Here is a 15913-nt window from a genome sequence, read left to right as displayed (position 1 = left end):
GAGCGGCGGAGGTTCGGCAGGATGCGGTAGGGAGGACCGGGCTTCGGGAAGATGCGGCGCCGGGGTATGGGACACAGGCCCAGGAGGCGCGAGCCGGGCCTTTGTGGGCGCCGGCGGGCCGAGGGCCGGGCACCCCGGCTCTGTCCGCCTGCCGCCACCAGCCATCCCACAGTGCCCCTGAACGAGACAGGTCGGGCACTTCGTCCCCATTGGCTGGACCCAGCCACCCTTCTGCTTCTTCCCGACCAGTTCCCAGCGCGCTACCTGCCCAGCGCCTGCCGGCATTTGAATTTGTTTCGGGCCGGCAGTGAACGTGAGAAAATTATTTCCTCCCTTTACCATCACCCCTGCACTCCCGAGTGACAGGCTTGTTTTGCGCGAGAAGTGAGTCGCCGGCTTCCCCCAGTGGCAGAGCCAGGACTGGAACCCAGGTCTTTGGTTTTCTGTGCCCTTTCCTCAAGACAGCAGCCCCCTCCCCGCCATAGGAGAGCTGATGTTTTCCTTTTCCGAAGCAGCTTTCTCTAGAAATCTGGAAATTGTCTCCTTGACAGGAGGCGGAGGAATTGGGTGGGAAGGCTTGAGGTGGAGAAAAGTTGTCACATGCACGCAGGGAGGTTAGAGCAGGTGCTCTGGAGCTCGCGGTGCTTGGAATCCTGGTGCCACCCTCCCTGGCTGTGTGGACTGGGGCAAGTTGCTCCCACTCTGCCCTCAGTTTCCTGATCTATAAAATGGGGTGCTGACAGTGCCAACTGTGCTGTGGGACTCGATGATGTATTGGTAGGTAGTGCCTGGCACGCGGTGAGGCTCAGGGAGTTGCTGCTACTGCTGATGGAGTCCTAGGACCTCTTCCTCTGAGCCAGGGAAAGAGCTGGGCCTGGACCAGGATGACCCAGCCCTTCTCTCTGGTCCTGTCTACCCCTCGTTCCTTCTGACTTCCTTCTCTGAGGGCACTTGGCATCATTCTCAAGTGGTATAAAGGTTTCAGAGCTGCTGATTCTGAGGGGTGGAAAGCAGAAGGGGCTTCCTCCTGGCTCCCATTTTCTTCTCTCAGATTTGGCTTCTGGAGACTTCTCCCATCCTAAGGGGAAACTGCCCAGAAAGAGGACATGGCTACTGAACAGAGGGAAGCAAGGTCTCAGGTGAGTGCATTATCGTCTCAAGTCTTACGGACAGATAGGTTTGTTTTTTAATCCTCAAACTGAAGTTCTCTCCCCAGTACAGTCTTCGCCAGGATTTGGAGCCCATGTCCTTCTCCCTTTGAAGAGTTGGTCCATCCTGGTGGATGGTGGATTGCATAGGGAATGCTTGCCTCCAACCCCCCAATCCATGTGTTGTGTTTTTTTTTTTTTATAGACACTCTTTTATTCATTAATCTCAATTCACTGTATGATTACTGAATTGACAGGTAAGATGCCACATGTCTTATACCACTTGGGATCAGAACAAACAAACATGTGCACTTGGCAGAGTTTCTTTCTGGCCTGCCTCCTTTGCTCACTCATGTCCCCCTCCCTACCCTTGGCCAGAATGCTTTTCTTTTTCTTTCCACCCCTGAGAATCCTCATGATGCCTTACCCAGGCTTTTCCCAGTCCATAGTTTTTAGTTTTTTCTCCCTCTTAACTTTCTGGATCATGTGCCTTGCTTCTATCACTCTCTTGAAAACTGATCTTGACCTGCCATTTTCATCTTTATTCTGTGGGAATGAGGGTGGGACCCCATCCAGGTGAGGCGGTGTGTGAACAAAGGATAGCCATTTTGGTGGGGACACAGATGGAGAGGTCTCTTGACTTTAAGAGCTGAGAGAAGACTCCTCAGGAAGTGGCATGGAGGGTTTTGTGGGATATCAGTAGTGGAGAAGCAAGATATACAGGGTGTACAGTTAGAAGTGGGGCTCTCAAGCCAGACAGCCAAGTTTGAACCCATATCTTCTGTTACCATTTATGGGCCTTAGGCAATTGCATCTCTCTGTGCCTCAGTTTCCTCACCTGTAGAATGGGAATAACAACCATGCGTACCTCATAGGGTAGATGAGAGGAATTGCAGCATGGCAAGTGTTTCAATAAGGCCCGGGCACATAGTTGATGTTCAATATGTGGTGGTTGTGGTAGCTGAACAATATTATTCTAGTACATGATACTATTACTGTTGATAGATAAAAGTTAACTGTACAGTGTTTTTAGGACCCAGAAAATACTGTTCATTCTGTACTCATTTTCGTCTGACAATAATATTTAATGTTGCTGGGGGACTATCCCGAGGGCTTTACCTTTGTTCTCACTCTCATAACAGCGCAGCAGTTATTACCCCCATTTTACACATGAGGAAACTGAGGCTCAAAGAAGTCAAGTGACCTGAAATCAAACCCAGGTACGTCTGGCCTCTAAGTTCATGCTGGTTGTTGTCCAGCCATTCCTCTGGTGCATCTCTCAGAACACATGGCAGGCCCAGCCCCTGTGTTACCAGAGCTCTCTGCAGTGCAGTGTTCTATATCATTTGGACCCACGAAATGTGATGGTGGTTGATCTTCTGAGGCTATGGCTAGGACCTGCCTTTGCGTATTTGGGCTGCTTTTTTCTAAGGCTTTCACATTCCATTCCAACAGAGTCAAACTGCTCTCTTGCCCAGAATCTTCTCTGTCCCTGTGTGTGAGTCCAATGTGACATTTCTCCCTAACCTCACCTGCTGTGTGGACTTGTGTGTAAAACTCAGTAACAGGATATTTAAGATCAGAGAGAGAGTATACCAAGTGCTGTGTTGAAAGAAAACTTTAGTTATCGTCCTGTCTCTGCCATTAATAAAGTATGTGACCTGGAGTCTTGACTGTCCTGGATCTTGTGTTCCTTGTCTCTAAAATGAGGATTAGCAGAGATGGTGTATGGTCCTATCCAGCTACACATTTTCCTTTTAGTGTTCAAATTCATGCACTTTTCTTGTCTGCTAGTTAGATTGTAAGTTCTTTGAGAGCAGAGATCATTTCTTGTATTCCTCCCAATGTGCCAATAATTTAATGCTTTTTCTTACCATAAAAATATTGCATGATCATGGCAAAAAACTTTATAGAGAATAAAATATGCACATATATATGTATGGGTATATGTATATATGCTTGTAAACGTACATATGTGCATAGATGTGTGTATGTACATGTATTTGTCTATATGTTTTTTCCGTATATGCAAAAAAAAAGTAAAATCACCCTTAATCCCACCATCTGGAGATAATCGCTGTCAGCCATTTGTTATGCATCTCTCAGCATCACTTGCTATGTACCTGTATAATTTTTTTTAAAAAATGGGAACAAACTATACATACTGATATGTAACTTGCTTTTTATACCTAACATTATTATGAATGCCTTTTTAAGTCAAAAATATTGACTTACACCATCAATTTTAATGCTTTCATAGTACTTTATATTGACATGATAATAGGTAAGATCTGAACCTTTAATATGAGCCGTGTATGGTTTTAAGTACATTGTATGGATTATTTCATTTATTTATTAGCTATTTGGTAGGTTTTGAGAGGCAGTTTTACAGAGTGGTTAAGAATGGAGCCTTAGACATCCACCTGGAATTGGAATCCCAGCACTACCACTGACTTTAGACAAATTTCTTATCCTTTCTGTGACTTCTCTTGTGTAAAACGAGGACAATAATAGTACCTTCTTCCTAGGGTTGTTGTGAAGGTAAAATAAAGATTTACACTAAAGATTAATATAAAGCTCTAAGAATAGTACTTGTCCTGAAGAAAGCATTCAATTAATGATAGCTGTTTTAATTTCCATTATTACTGTCCTCAGGCTTCAGAGAGCACACAGATAGTGCCTTAAATTATTTAACCAAGGCTCTGTCAGTGATTATTTAGGTTGTAGGTGTTTCCGTTTCTCTGCTGTTAACTAACACCATAATAAATGTCCTTGTGTGTGCATTTTTTTGCACTGTTCATTATCAAACAAATATAGTAATTGGAGAGTTAAAGAGTATGCACATTTTAAAGCTCTTAATATGTATTATCAAATTGCTATTAGAAAGATTATTCTAATTAACACTCCCACTAATGGTCTTAATACCTCCACACATCGCTGTGTGGTTAACACAGGGCCTGGTTCATATTTCATGCTACTCAGTATATATTTGTCACAGGTCAAGTGTTCATTAAACCAGTGACTTGAAACCTTAAGAACCTAGAATAATATAGAAGCATTTCATGGTAGCCTGTCTACTTCCCACTGCCGCCTTCTTCACCCTGTGTGATGGGTGGTCTTGGTTGAGCTGGGATGCTTGTCTCTACAGCTGTCAGTGACGTTCGAAGATGTGGCTGTGCTCTTTACACGGGATGAGTGGAGAAAGGTGACTCCTTCACAGAGAAACTTGTACCGAGATGTGATGCTGGAGAACTATAGCAACTTGGTGTCATTGGGTAAGGAAATTTCCTCTGTTTAGAAATTGGGATAACTCAGCATCTCGTTCCCTGGATAAAAGCCATGGATCATCAAAACTTTAGCTGAGTTTTGCCTTAGCACTGTACACATTGGATCTCCACAAATAAATCTGAAAAACTTTTTACCCCTCATAGGCATGGATGCCTCATGCCCCACGGATGGGACAATCTACAGAGCTGCACATTAGAAATTCCCTCATAGTTCAGGCATTTCCCACTATGATTGTTCTATGATGTGTCTGCTCATCTCTAAGCAGAGAGCATCTTTCATCCCTCTTCTTTGACCCACCACTTGCCTTTCCCATTCTCTTTTCCAGCTAGATGAACACTGTATAATCCATACTTGAAAGGGAGCCAGATAGTGTTTTCTCATTTTAAACAATCTACCTGGTATCCTCTTCATAGATACCTGTTTGTAAATTTGAATTTAGTCTGTACATCTCATATATTTCCTCTTCTATAGAAAGCTAATGGTACCCTATTTCAAGGGTACATGTTTATTGTATTTCCCTAACATGCAACTAATTATTACATTGTTATGTTTTACAAGTCCCTTGCTTTTTCCCTAACGCACCCCTCACATCATGGGGGCAGAACTTGAGCACCCTAAGGAGCTCTTTGTATCATCCTCTAAGTTTCCACTCAGATCTCAGATACCTCTTCGTGTCAAAACCAAGTTTGTTGTTGTTTTTATTTTTTTGTTTTTTGTTTTTTTTCCATGAGCAGGACTCCCATTTTCCAAACCTGAGGTGATCTCCCTGTTGCAGCAAGGAGAAGATCCCTGGAAGGTAGAGAAAGAAAGCCCTGGAGGCTCCTCTGTAGGTGAGTGGGTGGGGAATCTCTGCAGGCAGCAGTCTGGTAAATGAGTACATGTGCAACTTGGAGATGTTGGTCAGGGAAATTTCTCCAAGTTCTCAGTCCTCAAGAAGTTGTGGAGGAGGGTCACAAACTTCTGCTTCATCTCTGATAATCACTTCACAGGTGAATCTCTCAGGATCTTTATTCTTTCCTCTTGTTTTGGAGGAGGGCTACATTTTCATGTATTCAATGAGCAAACTTAGAACTGCAGATAATTCATTCTGACTGAAGCCCAGGGTTGTGGGAAAAGAAAGAGATGAGGAAGGAAATGAGATCAGAAAGCCAGGTGGGGGCCACACTCTGAAGTGCTTTGGTACAGTTCTTAGAGATGGGAACTGTCCATGGATGACTGGAAATAATTAAAGGATTTTAAGCAGAAGAATTACATGGTCCTTGATATTTTAGAAAAAATGGTCAGAGTCTGAAACACTTTAAATGTCTTTCAGTAAAGGCATGGCTAAAGAAGCTGAGCTGGATCCCTACACTGGCACACAGCACCACAGTCAGAAACAAGAAGCACTGTTGTGGGTGGAGCTCCAAGGCACGTGAAGGACTAAAGCAGGTTACGGCGCATGATTATGACATGTCGCCATTTATGTGTAAAGAAAATTACGTGGGTGTTTGTCGATATGCATAATATGCGTGTAAGTGCCGAGAGAAAGGTCGCGGGACACCTAAGCTGGTAACTAGTTACATTTGGATTAGGATCGAGAATGAGTATTGATGAAAGGGGACTTTATTTACATGTAATGTTATTAAAATTTTCACAGAATATGTTCATGAAGTCCTTATTATGTAATTTCAATTTAATAAGAATGGTCACTTTGGAAACACTGTTGGTCTTAGATTTGAAGTGAGGAAAAACTAGAGGTGGGAACCTTCTGGAGATTATTGTGTAATGCAGGCAAGACGTTACCTGCAGGAAGGCACGTGCAGTGGGTTCAGGAAAGAGGAGAGAGGGACTTCCCTGGTGGCGCACTGGTTAAGAATCTGCCTGCCAATGCAGGGGACATGGGTTCGATCCCTCGTCTGGGAAGATCCCACGTCCCGCAGAACAGCTAAGCCCGTGCGCCACAACTACTGAGCCTGCACGTCACAACTACTGAAGCCGGCGTGCCTAGAGCCCAAGCTTTGCAACAAGAGAAGCCACCACAGTGAGAAGCCCGCGCACCGCAACAAAGAGTAGCCCCCACGCAACTAGAGAAAGCCCACGCGCAGCAACAAAGACCCAATGCAGCCAAAAATAAATAAATAAATATTTTAAAAAAAAAGGAAAGAGAGGTCCCTTTGTTAAGGGTTCAGGATGAGTTCCGTGTGGGATGGGTTTCATTTGAGATGTGAGTGAAATATGGGTAGAGGTCGCCAGCGGACAGCTGTAAAAGGTATACAGGGTTGGAACTCAACAGGGAGGTCAGGGAGCCGTCAGTGAGAAGGTGGCATTTGAAACCTTGAGCTGAGCAGATGAGGGAATGGAGGAGAGGACAGAGTCCCAGCAAACCTCAATGTTTATGAGGTGGGTTAAGAAGGAAGAATCTGTGGCTGAGCCTGAGAAGAAGTCACCAGAGGAGAAAAATGGCAGATTCGGCTGTCATGGAAGTTGAGGACTGAGAGCTGGGAGGCCAGGGCTCTGGGGGAGCCAGGTTCTAACCCTCGCCCACTGCTTTCCTGTCCCGTGATAAACAGCAGTGCAACCTTGGACAGAAGGACGCAGGTCCTGCCCTGGCGGACCTCAGTGGAGGGGAAGGCTAAGCGCACACAGGGCTGTGGAATGACAGACTCTGGTGAGGACCTCTGGGGAAGAGCCGCAGGTTCTGTGAGAACGTGGAACAGGAGGGATGCTGTGGGCAAGGCTTCCCGAGGAAGGGCCGGATCCTACGTTGTGAGAAGCGTTCAGGCACAGGAAGAGCATGTCCGAGAGGCCAGACAAAGGAAGCCGGTGTGTGGAGACGGGAGCAGGGAGAGGGGGGCAGGGACCTGAGAGCCAGGCACAGCCTCTGAGGAGTTGAAGTACCCTGGCCACGGTCCCAGGTTTATATTCTGCAAGGATCAGCCTGCAACCAATGTGGAGCCACCTGGCATAGACGTGGTAGGACTTGTCTGAGGTTGCTGTCGGGTCCAGACGAGTCAGTGATGACCCCTCACAATGTGGGCCCAGCAGAAGGGCTGTGGGACAGGCTGTCTCGATCCCTAAAGCACCCACACCTTTAGTAGAGCTCATTCTTTTCCCGTATAAGGTGAGATCTTTTGAGGTGGGAACCACACTTATCTCTCCTTATATCTTTTAACTGTCATTTGGGAGAAATATTCTAATTTTGTGGGAACTGCTGGAGACCACCACAAAGTAAACAGAGAACGCAGGCAGCAGGGAACCAGTGGAGAGTTTAGGAGGGGCGTCAGGTGTGGACTGAGTCTGGCGTGGAAGATCAAAGGAAGAGACGGAAGAATTGTTCCCGTTTCCATTCGCCTCGGGAGCCTCTGATCCATGAGGAGTCCCCCTTCCTGAGTGCAGTGTTAGTTGGATTAAACTGAATAGAAAGTATGACTGGAGTCGAAAGCTGTCCAGAGAGACCCTGAAGACACCTAGTGGTGATGTCAAGTCCTCAGGTTTGGGAAGCTGTCCCTGAAGGAAAACTCTGAGTGGGTGTCTGGAGGAAGTAAGGACATCAGAGCCAACCGGTGTGCGCGTTTCTCTTGATGGGATGAACCTCCTCTCTTTGGTCAAAGGTGACAGTCAGATGGAGCGTCCTGGGAGTGCTGGCCTGTGGTTGTGTCTCTCCTGCACCCCTAGCGAGTCTCCCATCTGCCTGGACTAAAGTGCCCTCAGAACAGTTTCCCTTCCAAGGGGAGCTCACTTCCCTGTGAGCTCAGGTGAAGGATCTGGATGTTCTTGGAAGCACGTTGATCATTAACTCTAGACCAGAACCAAAAACCGACCCTTTGAACAGCCAGTGACAGAAAAGCTTATGCTTCCAGGGTAGGACTCCTAGAACCTCTAATTGCCTCCAAGTGTGTTTTTAAAATATAATTTTCACTTCAAAACTATTTACAACTAGGAAAAATAAAATGAACAGAAAAACAAATTGTGTCTCGCCTGGCTCTGTATGTTTTATACTGAGAGATGGGAGGAAATGGCTCAAAGAGACTCATCTGAGTCTCTTGCTTAAGAAATGAACCCAAAGTCTAATCACTTTTCTGGAATATTATATATATATATGTATACATATATACATATGTATTTTACATATATATAAAATATGAATAATGTGATTAAATCAACTTGAACGTCTCATGAGTTTGGCTGACACCAAATGTGAAAATATTCTTAAAATCAAAAATTTAAAAATTCAGGGATGATTAGGTAAATTACCTCCAATGAAAAAGTGTTTTTCTTTGTCTTTTTCTCTTTCTTTGTTATATTTATGCAATAATTCAGGGCAGACTGAACCTGGCAGGGTGGTCGGCTGAGGGGTCCCTTGTGGGCTGCCTTCCACCCACCAAGATTTGCTGAGGCTGCATCTGCAAATTTTTTTAATTTGCAGAAAGGTGCTGTAGGGGTTGGAGCAGCAGTGGTTTTAAAATAACATGCAGTGGTTTTAAAGAGTTAATTTACAAGGTGAAAGTTGAGCCCAAATGCTCTGTAGTCCTGTTTAATATGTTTGATTTAGTCTTGTTCTCATCCCCTGCCACCAACATCTATTTCCCTGTAGCTGCCAGAATGGTCTACTTAAAAGGTAGATCAGGTTATCTCACTCCCATGCTCAAAACCTTTAGTATCTTCTATCACATAGAACACAATCCAAAGCCCCTAGTGTGGCCTTCATGGTCTGGCGTTGGCTACCTTTTCACCTTCACCTCCTTCCTCTCTGCCCTTCATTCAAGAACTCTAATCACCCTGGTCTCCTTGTAGTTCTTCAGACAGGCCACCTCAGAGCCTCTGCACTTGTTTATTCCTCTCCTGGACCATTCTTCCTGAGCCACAAGCCACATGACTGACTTCCTTGAGTTGCACAGGTGTCTGTTCAGAGGGCACTTTGTCTGTTAGACACAGCACATCTGAACATGGCCCTCTGTCCTCCACATTCTTTTTTTTTTTTAATTTTATTGAAGTATAGTTGATCTACAATGTTATGTTAATTTCTGCTGTACAGCAAAGTGATTTGGTTATACATATATGTAATCTTTTTCATATTCTTTTCCATTATGGTTTATCACAGGATATTGATTATAGTCCCCTGTACTATATACAGTAGGACCTTGTTGTTTATCCATTCCATATATAATAGTTTGCATCTGCTAATCCCAAACTCCTAATTTAACCCTCCCCCACCCCTTTCCCCCTTGACAACCACAAGTCTATTCTCTATATCTGCAAATCTGTTTCTGTTTCGTAGATAAGTTCATTTGCGTCATATTTCAGATTCCACATGTAAGTGATATCATGTGGTATTTGTCTTTCTCTTTCTGACTTACTTGACTTAGTATAATCTCTAGATCCATTCGTGTTGCTGCAAATGGCATTATTTCATTCTTTTTTATGGCTGAGTAGTATTCCATTGTGTATATATACCACATCTTCTTTATCCATTCATCTGTTGATGGACATTTAGGTTGTTTCCTTGTCTTGGCTATTGTAAATAGTGCTGCTATGAACATAGGGATGCATGTATTGTCTCTTTCTTTTTTTTTTTTTTTTTTGACAAAGGAAACACAACATTTTTATACTTAATGCATTCTTTAAAACATGCATGCAAGTTAAATGTGTAAAATCCAAGCAACAGACTTAAATGTTATAAGAAGGTCTCCATTTTCAGAGAGCTAAAAAATAAATGACACGAATTTTAGTGGTGTAATCTCCATTTCACTTATAGTTTTAATTTTGTTCATTTCCTTTACAGTTCAGTGGCTTGACTCCTTTTTTTGTGGAGGGGAGGGTTAGCTGACTACTTTTTTTTTTTAATTTTTATTGGAGTATAGTTGCTTTACAATGTTGTGTTAGTTTCTACTGTATAACAGAGTGAATCAGCTGTACGTATACATATATCCCCTCTCTTTTGGATTCCTTCCCATTTAGGTCACCACAGAGCATTGACTAGAGTTCCCTGTGCTATACAGTAGGTTCTCATTAGTTATCTATTTTATTTATTTATTTATTTATGGCTGTTTTGGGTCTTCGTTTCTGTGTGAGGGCTTTCTCTAGCTGCGGCAAGTGGGGGCCACTCTTCATTGTGGTGCGCGGGCCTCTCTTGTTGTGGAGCACAGACTCCAGATGCGTGGGCTCAGTAGTTGTGGCTCACGGGCCCAGCCGCTTCGCGGCATGTGGGATCTTCCCAGACCAGGGCTCAAACCCATGTCCCCTGCATTGGCAGGCAGATTCTCAACCACTGCGCCACCAGGGAAGCCCCAGTTATCTATTTTATACATAGTCTCAGTAGTGTATATATGTCAATCCCAATCTCCCAATTCATCCCACTCCCCCTTCCCCCTCAGTATCCATACGTTTGTTCTCTATGTCTGTGTCGCTATTTCTGCTTTGCAAATAAGATCATCTATACCATCTTTCTAGATTCCATATATATGCGTTAATATACGATATTTGTTTTTCTGGCTTACTTCACTCTGTATGACAGTCCCTACGTCCATCTAAGTCTCTATAAATGACCCAATTTCACTCCTGTTTATGGCTGAGTAATATTCCACTGTATATATATACCATATCTTCTTTATCCATTTCTCTGTTGATGGACATTTAGGTTGCTTCCATGTGCTGGCTATTGTAAATAGTGCTGCAGTGAACATTGGAGTGCCTGTGTCTTTTTGAATTATGGTTTTCTCTGGGTATATGCACAGTAGTGGGATTGCTGGGTCATATGGTAGTTCTATTTTTAGTTTTTTAAGGAACCTCCATACTGTTCTCCATAGTGGCTGCATCAATTTACATTCCCACAAACAGTGCAAGAGGGTTCCCTTTTCTCCACACCCTCTCCAGCATTTATTGTTTGTAGATTTTTTTGATGATGGGCCATTCTGACCAGTATGAGGTGATACCTCATTGTAGTTTTGATTTGCATTTCTCTAATAATTAGTGATGTTGAGCATCTTATCATGTGTTTTGGGGCCATCTATATGTCTTCTTTGGAGAAATGTCTACTTAGGTCTTCTGCCCATTTTTTAATTTTTAATTTTTTTTTGATACTGAGCTGCATGAGCTGTTTGTATATTTTGGAGATTAATCCTTTGTCAGTTGCTTCATTTGCAAATATTTTCTCCCATTCTGAGGGTTTTCATTTTGTTATGGTTTCCTTTGCTGTCAAAAGCTTTTAAGTTTAATTAGGTCCCATTTTTTATTTTTGTTTTTATTTTCATTACTCTAGGAGGTGGGTCAAAAAAGATCTTGCTGTGACTTATATCAAAGAGTGTTCTGCCTATGTTTTCCTCAAAGAATTTTATAGTGTCTGGCCTTACATTTAGGTCTTTAATCCATTTTGAGTTTATTTTTGTGTATGGTGTTAGGGAGTGTTCTAATTTCCTTCTTTTACATGTAGCTGTCCAGTTTTCCTAGCACCACTTATTGAAGAGGCTGTCTTTTCTCCATTGTATATTCTTGCTTCCTTTGTCATAGATTAGGTGATCATATGTGTGTGGGTTTATCTCTGGGTTTTCTGTCCTGTTCCATTGATGTATATTTCTGTTTTTGTGCCAGTACCATACTGTCTTGATTACTGTAGCTTTGTAGTATAGTCTGAAATCAGGGTGCCTGATTCCTCCAGCTCCCTTTTTCTTTCTCAAGATCGCTTTGGCTATTTGGGGTCTTTCATGTTTCCATAAAAATTAAAAAATTTTTGGTTCTAATTCTGTGAAAAATGCCATTGGTAATTTGATAGGGATTGCACTGAATCTGTAGATTGCTTTGGGTAGTATAGTCATTTTCACAATGTTGATTCTTCCAATCCAAGAACATGGTATATCTCTCCATCTGTTTGTGTCGTCTTTGATTTCTTTCATCAGTATCTTATAGTTTTCTGCATACAGGTCTTTTGTCTCCTTAGGTAGGTTTATTTCTAGGTATTTTATTCTTTCTGTTGCAATGGTAAATGGAATTGTTTCCTTAATTTCTATTTCTGATCTTTCATTGTTAGTGTATAGGAATGCAAGAGATTTCTGTGTATTAATTTTGTATACTGCAGCTTTACTAAATCCATTGATTAGCTCTAGCAGTTTTCTGGTGGCAACCTTAGGATTTTCTATGTATAGTATCATGTCATCTGCAAACAGTGACAGTTTTACTTTTTCTTTTCCAATTTGGATTTCTTTTATTTCTTTTTCTTCTCTAATTGCCGTGTCTAGGAGTTCCAAAACTATGTTGAATAATAGTGGCAGAGTGGGCACTAGGGGTGCATATATGTTTTCAAGTGATAGTTTTTTCTGGATATATGCCCAGGAGTGGGATTGCTGGATCATATGGCAACTCTATTTTTAGTTTTTTGAGGAACCTCCATACTGTTTTCCATTGTGACTGCACCAGTTTACATTCCCACCAACAGTGTAAGAGGGTTCCCTTTTCTCCACACCCTCTCCAGCATTCTTCCACAGTCTTTATGCCCTCACCATGTGTTATTTTCTCTCAGAGTACTTATCACTGCAAAATAGTACATATTTATTTATAATCTGCTCTTCCTCTGAATTATAAACTCTCTTGTGCTGGGTTGTCTGTTTCATTTGTACCCATTTTTCCAGTACCTAAAATAGTGCTCGGTCAGAGTTGGCTTCCAGTTAATGAATGCATGAATGACTTGGCTAGGTTAGTGGTGATGGACACAGAAAGAAGGGAACCAGTTTCAGAGACATTTAAGAGATAAATGCAGCAGGACTTAAAGATGAATTGGATATGGAAGATAAAGGAGATTGAGTTGTCAAGGATGCTTGCTTGGTTTGTGACTTGTTCAGGGATGGATAATGATATAATTCACTGAGATAGTGGTACCAGGAGATCAGATTTGGAGGAATGATACCAATTTGACTTTTTACTTTAGAGGGATTTTATTTAGTAAAAAAAATTTTTTGATTTTAAGATAATTGTAGATTCACATAAGAAGTAGTACAGAGAGATCCCATTGGTCCTTTACCCAGTTCCAAAACTATATTTCAAGACTGCAAACAAGATATTGATGTTGATACAGTAAAGATATGGAAGAATTCCTTCTGTCACCATAAGGATCCTTCCTGTTACCCATTTTTAGACACCCACTTTCCTCTTGTTCCTTGTCCCTGTTCCTCACCTCCTCTTGTTCTTAACCCTTTGTAACCACTAGTCCATTTCTATAATTTTGTCATTTCAGGAATGTTACTTAAATGGAGTCATACAGTATGCAACCTTTTAGGACTGTTTTTTTTTTCACTCAGCATAATTCTCTGGAAATTTATTCAAGTAGTTCCTTGTCAGTATTTCCTTGTTCCTTTTCAATATTTCATTCCTTTTATAACTACTTTATTTATTTATTTATTTATTTATTTATTTATTTATTTATTTATTTTTGGCTGTGTTGGGTCTTCATTTCGTGCGAGGGCTTTCTCCAGCTGCGGCAAGCGGGGGCCATTCTTCATCGCGGTGCAGGGGGTCACTCTTCATCACAGCGCGCGAGCCTTTCACTATTGCGGCCCCTCCCGTTGTGGGGCACAGGCTCCAGACGCGCAGGCTCAGCAGCTGTGGCCCACGGGCCCAGCTGCTCCGCGGCACATGGTATCCTCCCAGACCAGGGCTCGAACCCGTGTCCCCTGCACTAGCAGGCAGACCCTCAACCACTGCGCCACCAGGGAAGCCCAATATTTTATTCCTTTTGATTGCTGAATAGTTTTTTGTAAAACACGTATACCACAGTTACATAACCATTCACTGTTGAAGGACATATGGGTTGTCTCCAGTTTCTGACAATTACAAGTAACAATGTTATAATCATTTGTGTACAGGTTTTTGTGCAAAAGTAAGTTTTTATTTCTCTGTGATAAGTGTGGAGGAGTGCAATTACTGGGTCATGTTGTAGTTGCATGTTTAGTTTGAAAGACACAGCCAAATTGTTTTCCAGAGTGGCTGTACCAATTTACATTCCACCAGCAACACAGCAGCATATGAGTGATTCAGTTTCTGTGCATCCTTGCCAACATTTTGTGTTGTCAGTACTTTTATTTTAGCCATTCTGATAGGTATATGGTGATATACACTGTGAGTTTAATTTACATCTTCCTAAGTTCTAATGATGTTGAACATATTTCCATGTGCTTTTTTGCCATCTGTATATCTTCTTTGATGAAATGTCTGTTTGTGTCTTTTGTCCATTTTCTAATTGTATTGTTTGGTTTTTTGCTGTTGAGATTTGAGAGTTTTTATATATTCTAGATGGTAGTCATTTGATGGATATGTGGTTTGCAAATATTTTTTCCTAGTCTTTAGTTTCCTTTCATCCTCTTAGTTGTGTCTCTGTGGAACAAAAGTTTTAATTTTGAGAGATCTGGTTCATCAGTATTTCCTTTTATGGATTGTCCTTTTGTTGTCAAGTCTAAGAACTCTTTGCCTATCTCAGATCTTGTAGATTTTCTTCTGTGTTTTTTCTAAAAATGCTGTAGTTTTACACTGTACATTTATTTCTGTGATTCTTTGGCATTTAATTTTTGTATTAGATGTAGGATTCGGTCAAGATTCATTTTTTTTGCTTACGGACAGTCAGTTGTCCCAACATTATTTGTTGAATAAGCTATCTTCCTCCACTCAGTTCTTTTACACCTTTGTCAAAAAGCTGTTGAGCACACTTGTGAGTCTGTTTCACTGATCTGTGTGTTTATCCCTCCACCCACATCACACAATGTTGATTACTGTAGCTATATATAGGCTTTAATATTGGATGGGTTGATTATTTCTTTATTCTTTTTCAAAGTTGCTTTAACTATTCTAGTTTCTTTGCTTTTCCATATAAATTTTAGAATAATCTCATTTATATCTACAAAAAAATCTTGCTGAGATATTGCAGTAAACCAAGTAAACTTGGAGGCAATTGAGATCTTTACTATGCTGAATCTTCCAATCCATCAATATGGTGTATCTTACCATGTATTTAGCTCTTTTTTGTTTTTGTTTTTGGCCTCAATGTGCAGCTTATGGGATCTTAGTTCCCCGACCAGGGATTGAACCTGGGCCCTCAGGCCCTCAGCAGTGAAAGCGCTGAGTCCTAACCCCTAGACCACCAGGGAATTCCCTATTTAGCTCTTACTTAATTTCTTTCATCGGTGTTTTGTAGTTCACAGAATACAAATCCTGTACATATTTTGTTACATTTACACCTAAGTATTTTTTGAGTAATTATAAATGGTATTGTAAATATAATTTCAGTGCCCACATGTCCATAGTATATGGAAATAATATTGATTTTTGTATGTTTATCCTTGTATCCTGTGACCTTCCTAAACTCCTAATAGTTCTAGGAAATGTTTTGTAGATTTCTAGGGATTTTTTTTATGTACTGTCATCTCAAGATAGGGATAGTTTTATTTCTTCCTTTCTGATTTGTATGCTTTTTATTTCCTTTTCTTACCATATTGTACTAAGTAGACTTTCAGTACTAT

General features: G+C 41.7%; 1 protein-coding gene across 2 annotated transcripts in view; it reads left to right on the top strand.

Moving 5' to 3' along the window:
• LOC309622944 (uncharacterized protein) overlaps window positions 1–15913 on the top strand; it is a 30708-nt gene that overhangs the window by 169 nt on the left and 14626 nt on the right. Inside the window, exons 2-4 of one of the 2 annotated variants that reach the window (XM_082379319.1) lie at window positions 1052–1139; window positions 4297–4423; window positions 5171–5266. In XM_082379319.1, coding sequence (XP_082235445.1) covers window positions 1107–1139; window positions 4297–4423; window positions 5171–5266 — 256 coding nt within the window. In that variant the 5' untranslated portion in view covers window positions 1052–1106. Of the gene's footprint in view, window positions 1–4; window positions 1140–4296; window positions 4424–5170; window positions 5267–15913 lie in introns of those variants that run through there. The other variant, XM_082379320.1, reaches the window with a different exon arrangement.

This window comes from Balaenoptera borealis (assembly GCF_965194805.1).
Source record: "Balaenoptera borealis genome assembly, chromosome: 2".
NCBI lineage: Eukaryota > Metazoa > Chordata > Mammalia > Artiodactyla > Balaenopteridae > Balaenoptera > Balaenoptera borealis.
Note: the sequence above shows the minus strand (reverse complement) of the source record. Positions and strands in the feature narration are given on the sequence as shown.